Source organism: Chiroxiphia lanceolata, chromosome 6 (genome assembly GCF_009829145.1).
Source record: "Chiroxiphia lanceolata isolate bChiLan1 chromosome 6, bChiLan1.pri, whole genome shotgun sequence".
In the NCBI taxonomy this organism is placed as follows: domain Eukaryota; kingdom Metazoa; phylum Chordata; class Aves; order Passeriformes; family Pipridae; genus Chiroxiphia; species Chiroxiphia lanceolata.
In genome coordinates this window covers 41997947-42009578 of record NC_045642.1, presented here as the reverse complement: position 1 = coordinate 42009578, position 11632 = coordinate 41997947, and the positions used below count along the sequence as shown (strand labels likewise).

The window sequence follows — 11632 nt, the reverse complement described above, 5'->3', positions numbered from 1 at the left end:
TATGAGAGATCGAAGCAAAAAACCCACATTGAATACCTCCACTTTTTCTTCACCCTGATTTGTCAGGTGACCATCTTCAACACATATTGGTCCAATGTTTTCCTTAGACTTTCTCTTGCTGTTATTGTACTTCAAAAAGCCTTTCTTGTCTGACACAACACCAGCCAGTTTCAACTCTAATTAAGTTTTGGTCTTTCGTATTTTCTCATTGCATATATGAAGCACAGCTCCATAATCTTCCTGTGAAGCCAGAGATCATGCAATTTCTTTTTCTTCCCGAGTTCCAAGAGGAGTTCCCTGTTCTGCTAAATTGGTCTTCTGCATTGCTTGACTTTCAACAAAGGGATTGCCTGCTCTTGTGCTCTTAAAAGGTGATTCTAAAAAACTGACCAGCCCTCATGGAACAGCACACTACTATCTCACTGAGTAGCCTAAAATTAGCTCTCTTGAAATCCAGGGTAGCAACTCCGCTGACCATTTTCCTCGTTACATCAAAAAATTTTAAAATTACCCGTTTCATGATCCCTGTGGCCAAGGCAGCCACCTAGCATCATATCTCTCTCAAGTCCTTCTCTAGTCATAAATAACAAGCCTAGGTGGGCATATTTCCTGCTTGACTCACTGAGTACTTGTGATGCAAAAATCACCTTCACCATACTTCAGGAATTTCCCAGACTTGCTTTTCACAGCAGTATGGTATTCCCAGTTCATATCTGGGAAGCTGAAGTCTGCCATAAGGACAAGGAGAGTAGACAATTGGAGAGAAGACAAAATCGGAAAAAGACTGGGGAGTCCTGGCTGACAAGAAATGGAACATGAGTGAGCTGTGCATCTTTAAAGCCATAATCATATACTGGACCATCTTGGTAGAAGCACAGTTACCAAATCAAGATATGTTATTATTCTTTTCTACTCAAGTAATCCATATTGGAAGCAGCATCCTTCACAGCGAGTACTGTGTGAGCAGAGCGTGAGTTCAAAGAAATCTGCCTTAGAGAATAAAAGAGACAAAGCCATGAACGTATTTTATTCATCTAAGAATGCTGCAGATATTAAAATCTGTATCAACTTACTGAAGTCTGAAGATAAATTTTGATAAATACCCAGGAGTAACAAAATACATGATTCATTTAGCTTGCCTCAGGAGAATCAAATTTGGTTGAGAATGCAACTGACCTGTAAATGGATTCTAACGTAGAAATAGGAAAGACAGGGCAGCTGCAATAATTTGAGTCTCCGGACGCTTCCAGAAATTTGCCGTAGTAGAAAGTATGGTTTGCTAAGACAAGACCTGCCACAGTTACTCTTCAGTACTGCCACAGGTACATACAGCCTTTCAGGACAAGAAATATCTTTTAGGAGCTTACAACCTAAGTAAGGGCTTAACCAGATAACAGTGCTACTGACCTCAATAGGAAAATCTGATAAATTATCTTTGCCCCCAGAGAAAAGTCACATGAAGCATGGCAACCCACCTCCCACCCACTGCAATGAGATGAAGGCTCTGGATTCCCTAACATTTTCTTACGCAAGTTTTAAAACCATCATGACACCACAGAAGAGAAAGAACTACTCTGGACAATATGCAGAATGTAGCAAGATATATCAGAATTGGTTTTAAAAAGAGGAATACAAAGGCTAAATATAAAATTTTATCTGAATGATCAGTAATCTGAGTAAGTCTGTTGAATAGACTCAAACCAAGAGAGGTTGTGGAGGGTCCTTTGTGAGATCAAACCCACTCAATTTCACAAAAGTTCTTCTAGGGAACCACTCCTTGTCACTGGAACAGCATGCAGTTTAGATTACAAGGCTTCCAATCCTAAAATTTATCTGCAGGTTGTCAGGAGTATGTGACCACCTGTATTCACGAGTATTAGATAGTCAAGCTACTCATCTTCAGATTTACCTTCCCCTCACATATTCTAGATTAAAGGCCCTCCAGTGCTGAAACTTCTTGTGCTACTCCTTAGACACAATTGCTCAAAATAACTACAAATAAGACAAACCAATGACTACTTCAAAACAGGAGCACTCCTTCCTCCACAAAAGCCTTACAGCTTGCCCTGTAATCCAAACACACCTCTGTACTCCTCCATTAAGGTAAAAATGCACCACCCTAAAAAAAAAAAAAGGTTTTGAGATGGATTTACAATGACAGATCCGACAGTTTGCTTGGGCTGCAAAATATAAATCCAATTTGGATATCTCCCCAGGAATAAGTAGGTATTAGGGGATCAGACACAGACAGTATGTCTGTAGTATAACCAACTATATTTGTCAATTGTGATTTAGCAAGTCATTCAATTTCTGTTTTGTGTATGTTATGACCACTTAACATTTTAATACAGAGTTAAATATAAATCACTGCTTCATATTCTCACAATCAAATCTGTAACTCAGCTATTTGATTTATAAGGCAGAGCAGAACACTGCGAAACCACTAAAAACATGCAAATTTTGTTGTCTACTTAAGAGTGCTACTGCACTTCCACAATCAAAATTAATTTCAAAAGTTTAGATCGTCCTGTCTGAAAGCTCCACACAATGAAGAAAGCAAAGAGTTCTATTCATACAAATATATCCCATTTTTACAGGACTTAAGAAGCTGTGAGGCCACCTGTTCCTTGACACATGCTATGCAGGTACATATTCTGAAAACACAGCCCAAGATAAGCTCCAGAGTTATTTAAGGAAAGAGAGGGAAGAAATCACTGTCCAATATATATTCTGCAACACAGAAAGTAACAGAAGACCAAGTGGAAGTTCTATGAAGAGAATCTCTTTAGCGTTCACTGCAGTGTAATGTGTAATCATCAGCAGGTGGAGACACCCCCAGTAGGTACAGCAGACAATACTTGTGAGGAGAGGGAAAGCAGGAGACAGAAGGAGTCTGATCAATACCCATAACGCTCTGAACTCAGGTGACACTTTAGGTGGCTTTTTTGTTCAATGGCATATTAACTTCAACAGTAAGCATCCTTTAGAAACACTAACAGAATTTTTTTTAATTTATACACTGAGATATGGAAGTGTTGTATATCCTCTACCATACTCCAACGATATTGAGGGACCCAGGTTCTTTTCCAGGACACCAGCTTACATACATATTTGTGCCAAAGTAGTTCTCCTAAATCCTTATCCAGCAGGAGGTTTAAGAATGAACATGCAATACACAAGACTAAAGACACTCAGAACAAGGGAGAAGAAAAAGGTCTAACGGATGATGATGCTGCCAGTGAGCCAATTGCAATTTCTACATGGACAAGTACCATATTTGCTTTGCCAAAAGCAACATGATTTGAGTCCATTAGCACATGGTCTGAAAACCGTCTGTTAACAGAGAATTCAGGTTCCATATTTCAACCTGTTTGCATTCCCTCCTCGTTCCCCAGCCAAGAAATCCCTCTGGCCTGGAAGAAAGCAGGGAGAGAATTCTGCCTCCCTGAGTGGCAGTGGGACTTTCACCCCCAAAAATGCCAAACATACAAACAAGCATCATGTCCAAGGGGTGAATAAAGATCCGAAAACCCAAAAGAATCTGTACATGACCTATTACATATAAGCTGGCATCAGGGAAAGAGATGAATGCATAATAAATACAGCAATAGCAAGAATATTTTTAAAAGCCGCTGCGGTCCCAACACTGATTACCTTTTCCTAAACATAGAGTCACACACATGACTTAGGTATGTGGGGCACACAGATCAGTCTGGATGATGGGAGGCATCACACACCAGTACTGAGGATACCACTATTACCAAACAACATGTTTGGTGCAGATACACACCAGAACCAAACACTTCCAAAATCGAGCAAGCTTTTATAGTTGCAATGCGTCCTTTTAGCTGTATCCAAGGTTCTTCTCTGGTGGCATTTTAAAAAAGTTACTGGAGGCAGCAATAGTAGATTTCTCAGTTGCTGGTGTTTTCCCAGTCCACTCAGAGTTCTGGGATCTCAAGGATGGTGTTGCTGGTAGCTCTGATTCTGCTGCATCCATGTGGACAGATAAAGTTGCTGGAATATAAAATTGCAGGAAAGGGGGAACAGAGGAAGAGAATAGGGAAGGGCAATAAAAAAAAAGTTAGAACAAGTGACTTCATGGCAAATGCCTCATATATATAATTTCTTTTATGAAACTGTTATTTATTGAGTTCCTACAAGTTTTCCATCCAAATTCCTTTGAAATACAGGTTCTTGATAGCATTAACACCTTCACCTTAATGAGTCACACATTCAAAACTCTAATTTCCCTTAGAGTTCCTGTTGAAAATCAAGAGTTTTAGCTGTTCCATACATAAACTGAATCAATTCACAATCACTCATTTGAAGATAAATTGAATTCTTTGCAAAGACTCAATTAACCCTGTATCTGAAACTTTGAAAGTCTCTGAAGGCATGGCAAATTTCAGGTTGCAAAGCTCCTTTAGAGAGGAAAAAATACCTCTCCTTCTCACACGGTAAAGGCAGTAGCATGAACCTCCACATATATCCAACATGGTAAATCAGCACATTACGACAAGAAGCTACTTGCCAAGCTAGGTTGAAATCCATTCTCATTTTCTCAGTACAAACACTGCTTCAAATGGGACAGATTATAATAGCACAAGAGACTTGCAGATCCTTAGCTCAACCCAACAGTCATACAAATTTCAAGAAGGATTGCCAGAAACCTAGAGATATGAGAGTTTACTCCCATTCTCAGTATCCTGAAACACTCAATCCCCACAACCAGAACAGGGCAGGGTAGAGTAATTGCCATAGGAGTCTTTGGGGCAAACAGATTTTTTTTAACAAGTAACTGCCTCAATACAAAACACATCTCTTCTTCATTGTAGTCTCATAACAGATAATAATTGTTTGTGTGTTTTAATTACAAGTTGCATCTGCTGCTCTGTAGTGGATGAAGGATAAACAGGCCTCAAGGATAACAAGCCTCAACTAGAGGACTAATTGCTTTGAAGTTTAAATAAAAAGTTGGTTCAATGTTTGAGGTTCCACACTCAGTAGACCTGGAACCCCAACAATGCTGCTTCTGCACATCCAAAACAGTGAGTCATTCCCATACAGCCACAACAACATAGCTGATAACAATATATTGCATATTTTATGTCTAGCCCACCAACTTCTTCCATCTGAAGGTCATATGAAACACGAAAAAAACCCTCAAAGTCCTTAAACTAACCAGTACTACACTATGTGACCCTTGTTAGCAGCCTCCCCACACAGGCTCTCGATCTTTGCTCATAAAAAGAAAAAAAGCAAAGGACTGAAGCAGGCTTCTTGCTGCTGGGTATGACAAACCACCACCCTGAAAAAGAATGAATGATTAGCAAGAAGTACAAGAGGGAAAATTCACCAAATTGCTAGTACTCATCAGACTGGTCTCTGATAAGCAGTTTCACAGGCTGCTAACTGGCACCTTTTAGAAATTAGTTTTTCACAAGCTAAGTGCAAATACATGACAAGGCAGACAAAAATCTGTTTATGCAGATTTTTACACCCAACTCACTGTAAGAGCTGAAAAGGATGCCAGCTACCACGTGCACTGCTACATACCTAGTGGATTGAACCACATAAACACTAAAAACATCAGTGTACAGATCGACAGTTGTTCACCATTTATGGCACAACCATCTGTACTTGCAGCCTAATCTGGCAAAGTGAAAACAGACATGACAGTCTTCATCAGATCCCTTTCAAACCAAAGAATAACTACCATGAGAATAACATTTCATGCAGTATTTCTCAGACAAGCCCTACTGTGCAACTGGGGACATTATTCCAAATCTACTGTACTGCAATGGAAAGTAACTAAACACAAGGATACTACCCATGCCTTCAAAGTCTTAGATCACTGAAAGCTCAAAGGAACTTTCTCACCACAGACTTTGTTTCTCCCTAGGCACTGGCTTCTGGTCATTAAGCTTGATGAACCTCTGGTCTAATCCAGTAGAGTCAGTCTTAACTTCCTCCAGATTTCCTTACTCTACTGCCAAACTGCACCAGTCAGACTTTTGTTCTTAGCCGGTAAAAGCCTTATGCTTTAGGGCTCACACTGTTCGACTGCGTAGTGTAGAAGACACTGACTTTAATTTTCAATCTCTCTGAACATTTGCATGTTTGCTCAACTTAATTTGATAAGTCACTTCTTGAAGTGCAAATTAATTCTGAATTTCTACCAACTTTTTGTTGCTCTCAACAGATACCTCAGTTATGGTATTTAGGCCCGTTAGCCTCAAAGAACAGGATTAATACCAGAAGTTTAATACTATAACAACACAATAGAGACCTAAGGTACTTCTGCTACAGCAATGCATGTTTTTTGATGTTCATACAGGGGTCTCTGGCAAAAGATGCTTTACCAGAACTCATAAATACTCACATTCATGAAAGTATGTGAGAGGACATGGAATAAACTTAGTTTGTTTGGTTCCCAAATAAACATTATCTCTAGCTCCCTTCTCTCATTCCTGCACTTAGAAAGGAAATAGCATCCACATCTCATCTGCCTTTTATTAGCATCTTCTGATTTCAGCCAAATTCGACTCAAAACTTTCTGTGGATAGTGGGGGGGGTGAGGCGACAGGGGAAGATTTGTAGCTGCATGTTTAAGAAAGAAGCTAAATTCATCACAATGACAGGGGATAGTGTTGGCAGAGATTTGAGCTATTTATTCTTTTAGGAAAATCCTATAAAGAATGACACGAGAAAGCCTCTATCTGCAGTCTTGTTCATCACACTGGTGAGGAGTCCGATAACAGATGTATGCAGTAGCGTGATTTAGTGCCGGGAGCTGGCCCCTGATGTGTATTAATACAGCGGCAAAGCGGAACGAGCTCCTCTTCATCACTCATCTCTATAAAAGAGGTGGAATCCGAGATGGCCCGATGTTCGGCAGAGCAAGCCCATTTGTTCTGCTGACTGATGAAGCCAGCTCAGGCTGTGTCCTTCACCTCCACGGGGCACTCAGGTTGCAAAAAAGAAGATCACTGAAGCAGGACCTGGTCAACAAGTGAGACGAGAGCAGCTGGACTCAGCTAAGTAGATATTTAAAGGTGAAGAAATCCAGCACTTCGTGTGCCTGCACTGGTAGGCAAGGGACTGTGTTCTGATTCACCTGTGCTTCACCTTTTGCAAAGGAGGTAAAACACCACAAACATAAGCATCTGTAGTGAGAAAAAGAGGCTGCCATGATTCCACAGGTATAGGGGAACCCCAGTATATGGCATTTATGCAAGGGTGAGTAGATGCATGGCAAGGGAGAAAAATCTTTATCTATTTCATCAATATCTAACAAGCACAAGAGTCTCCAGATAATTCTACATTATTGCAGAGTAATACAATGTATTTTTTTAGGCCTTAGTAATTCCATAGTAAGACCCCCCCTTTGACAGAAATAATATCAGATTTCAGTACTTTGCAAGTTACATGTCCAGGTTGTGCTCCAGCTACAACTGGGAGTCTGTTGTAGAAAGTCATCTAGGACACAGTTTCAGTTATCCAATCATAAAAGTTTCTTTCCAAAAGTCAGAATTGTAGCAAACCCCACCCCATAGTTGTTCACTTTGTTGGGGATATTTCTAAACAGGGTCTAAGGAAGAGATCTTTACCACTTCTGACCATTGCAGCACTTGTCTCCTAAAGATCAGTACAAGCAAGTTCATATTCTAGTTTCTACACTCATTCCTTATTTTGTAATACATGACTCTAATTTTCTCTCCCATCGAGAAAAAGAAAACTTTCCAAACCCCTGTTGCTATTTCCATTGCTAAGTTCTACTCCAGATGCAGTTTCAACTCTTCAAAAAAGTGTTCACTGTACAATTTGCCTAGTCAGGTAAGTACAATTTACACAATATTCTGAAACATGTAGGCATAAAAACGGAAGCTGTCCTTATAGAACATGACCAGCAATGCAGTACAGAATACAGTCTGAACAGTAAATGAATGGACAGGTAACTGGGGACAGTGAGGTATTAGCATTCATACCAAGAAAACTTAGTATTCCAGTGCTAAAATTCTGTGGCTAGATACATGATTTTACTATCCCTTTCACTACAGAACTTTGAATATCCCAAAATGGAATATGCAAAAGCCAGGAAAGAATATCCTAAATAAAGAGTTGATAACAGATGACACGTTGAGCAACAGATTAATAATGTTCTTTTCTTTTCTTTTTTAATACAGAACCTTTCAGACTGTTTGTAATTCAGATCTGTGACCTGGAGAGAAAGCACAACTTTCTTTCCTACTTCATTATTTTACTGTCTAACCACCAGCCCAAGAAAGAAAGACGAATTTCATTCCTTTTATTTATCATCAGTCTCTTTGGCCTTTCCCCTGTTTTCACATCTCCATTCTTCCCATCAGCTTACCCACTGCCTTGTTACTGGATTACAAGAACAATTTTTTAATAAACTAGTTGGAAGAACATGTGTTGCTTGATAGTCACAAGACAGGGACTTGTGAGAGGCCAGAAAGTAGCATCCTAAACTCCTCTGTGTTCTGCAGATTAAAACTTTCAGATTCTGATGAGTCATCAATCACTTTCCAGAAATATGCCGCATGAAAATAGACCAGCGTTTTAATGACTACATCCCTAGAGCACGAAAAAGAAAAAAGTAACTATTTTCATCCAGAAGAGTAAGACAACCTCCAGGGAATAATAGGTGGTCTCATCCAGTGATGACAGAAAAACTGCCAGATTTTTGCTCCTGTGAAAGTATCTACAAATACCCTGACAAAGGGCATCAGAGCCACCAGCTAATGCCAGACCAACACTGAAGGAACACACTGTGCATACTGATCAACTCCCTATTACCATGGACTGCATAATTTAGGACAGCAGAAATAACATCTCACAAAGAAACAGATTACTATCCACTATACAGTGAAGCACTGTAAAATATATTAACCTAGCATAGCTACATCACCAAAAATTTGTTTAATAGACAGCTTTTGATGCTATGCAAAAACACACGATACGCTCTCTCACACCTTTCACTGGTTTCAAACCAAGGTAACACTACTTTTGCCTGTGTCACTTTGCTCAAGAGATACATGACTTAAAAATGCTGGCAAGTTACCTGATGTTGGGCTAGACATGGAGGCTGCAGCTGGCTTTCGTTTCCTCTTGATGTCCCTTGAATATGGTGGTCCCAGGTGGACACTTGTTTGCCTATGGAGAAATTAAAACAAATTAAACTCTGTTCCAATATTGCGTTTCTGTAAGACTGACCAGTCACCTCCAAATCCCATCTTCCCCTCAGCCTATCTAGTAAGCAGGACAGGGAAAAACTTCTCAGGGAAGTTTTGATCACATTCTTTGTTAATATACCATTATGCTCCCTCTTCTTTTAAGAGCTCACACACATAAACTGCTCAGAAGAATAAATTCTTAGCCTTTAAGGGATCTAGTTTTGCATTAACTTTAAAATAACTCCTTGCATACATAAAGATGTAGATCAAGCAGTGATACGACACGTCCTACCATTACTTCTACATAAGCGTAAAAAATGTCTGCAAGATTGCTCTTTAAAGAAACTGCATGATATTTGCTCCTTTAGTCAAAAATTATTTTGCAATCTACTTAGTACTATAGTCATCTTAGAATGTACCTATAATGCCAACAGTCCATGCATATTGTTTCCACCACAGCAGTAAGTTCGTAAAGTTAGGAATGCAATGCTGTCTCGCGCATTTTCAAAATCATTATTTCCTTATCAAAGTGCTTTGAAAACAGCTGAATCTGGCTTATGGTAATACAGCCTTGTTGCACCTCTAAACTGGCTGAAAGGCATAATCTGTTCCATTAATATCAACTGTTAAGTTTGAAGCCTACTGATGGCCATTGGAGTTTAATCATTTGACAATTAACAAGAAACCTACATTGTTGCGACTGACTTGAATTGAGAACTCCTCCAAGTTCTAGATGTAGGAAGCAGAGAAGTTTAATTCAGAAACAACAGTCTTTACAGCAGACCAGAGAACTTTATCAAATACCATCCATAATGAATACAAACGTGTCAGGTTCAAATCCCTGCTTTGTCCAGTATAACAGTTGCTTTGGCAAGTTCCTTGGTCACACTCAGCCTCAGATCTGATGTGCAAAAGGCAGAACTACAGTGCAAATAGAAGGCATTAAACACTGGGAGGTGCTCACATGGTACAAAGATTGGAATCTTATAAATTCGATGATTATGTAATGAAAAGCTTGTTATTTTGATTTTTTTAAAAAAATCCTGAAAGTTTAACAAACACTTTTATAAAGTACCAAAATCTTCTACAGATAACAAAAGGAAAAGTTCATGGGTTTTTACTTCTGTGCCAAAATCAATTAAAAAAAAAAACCCAAACCCCAAACAGCGTATTTAGAATATCTATAATTTTAGATGTTGACTTTACACAAAACCAAAGTGTGCTGTTATATCTCTACAGTGTAGAGAGCACAAAAAAATTCCTATACCAGTCCAGTCTGTAAATTGTTTGAATGCTGCTGTGTCTACCTACTTACCTGTAAAAAATGCACAACCACAAAATAAAAGACATATCTACCCTTCTGTCTTCTCAACTAAACTTCAAAAGTTCTACAAGAAGTCTACAAGATCTGTCCTCTAAATCTGACATTAAGGAACAAAAATTTTTAAACTGTGCTAAGCTTCACTGACAGCCAATTTTTCAAATTTGGGAACACACATTAATACAAACAGACAAAGAAGTCTCCTGAGGGGATCGAGTGTACCCTCAGTAAACTCACAGACAACATTAAGTTCAGTGGGAGCGCTGACCTGCTGGAAGGTAGGAAGGCTTGGCAGTGGGATCTGGATAGGCTGGATTGATGGGGCGAGGCCAATGGCCTGAGGTTCAACAAGGTCAAGTGTCAGGTCCTTCACTTTGGCCACAATAATCCCCCACAGCACTACAGGCTGGAGCAGAGTGGCTGGAAAGCTGCATAGCAGAAAAGGACCTGGGAGTGCTGGTTGACAGCCACTTAATGTGAGCCAGCAGTGTGCCCAGGTGGCCAAGAAGGCCAATGGCATCCTGGCTTGGATCAAGAATAGTGTGGCCAGCAAGACTGGGGAAGGGATCGTCTCCCTGTACTTGGTGAGGCTGCATCTCTAGTCTTATGTTCAATTTTGCACCCCTCACTACAAGAAAGACATTGAGGTGCTAGAGTGTGTCCAGAGAAGGGCAACAGAGCTGATGAAGGGTCTGGAGGGTAAGTCATATGAGGAGTAGCTCAGGGAGCTGGGTTTGTTTAGCCTGAAGAAAAGGAGGCTCAGGGAAGACCTTACTACTCTCTACAACTACCTGAAAGGATCTTGTAGACAGGGGGGGGTTGGCCTCTTCTCCCAGGCAACCAGTGACAGGACAAGAGGGTGCAGCTTCAAGTTGTGCATGGGGAAGCTCAGGTTGGATATCAAGAGGAATTTCTTCAAGGAAAGGGTTGTTAAACATTGGATTGGACTGCCCAGGTAGGTGGTGGAGTCATCATCCCTGGAGATGTTCAAGAAACGACTGGACATGGCACTTAGTGCCACAGTCTAGATGACAAGGTGGTGATCAGTCAAAGGTTGGACTCAATGATCTTGGAAGGTCTCTTCCAACCTAAATGATTCCGTTATTCTGTG

At 40.1% G+C, this 11632-nt stretch overlaps 1 protein-coding gene across 8 annotated transcripts in view; it reads right to left on the bottom strand.

The window, feature by feature from the left end:
• Positions 1-1001: 1001 nt before the first annotated feature.
• The window catches only part of GPATCH2L (G-patch domain containing 2 like), a 35806-nt gene continuing 25175 nt past the window's right edge, over positions 1002-11632 (bottom strand). For 5 of the 8 annotated variants that reach the window (XM_032691314.1, XM_032691315.1, XM_032691316.1 and 2 more), the window contains 2 exons: positions 9089-9180; positions 1002-4017 (listed from right to left, as the gene is read on the bottom strand). In XM_032691314.1, the coding sequence (XP_032547205.1) occupies positions 3845-4017; positions 9089-9180 (265 nt within the window). In that variant the 3' untranslated portion in view covers positions 1002-3844. Of the gene's footprint in view, positions 4018-6589; positions 7005-9088; positions 9181-11632 lie in introns of those variants that run through there. The other 3 variants (XM_032691318.1, XM_032691319.1, XM_032691317.1) reach the window with 3 other exon arrangements.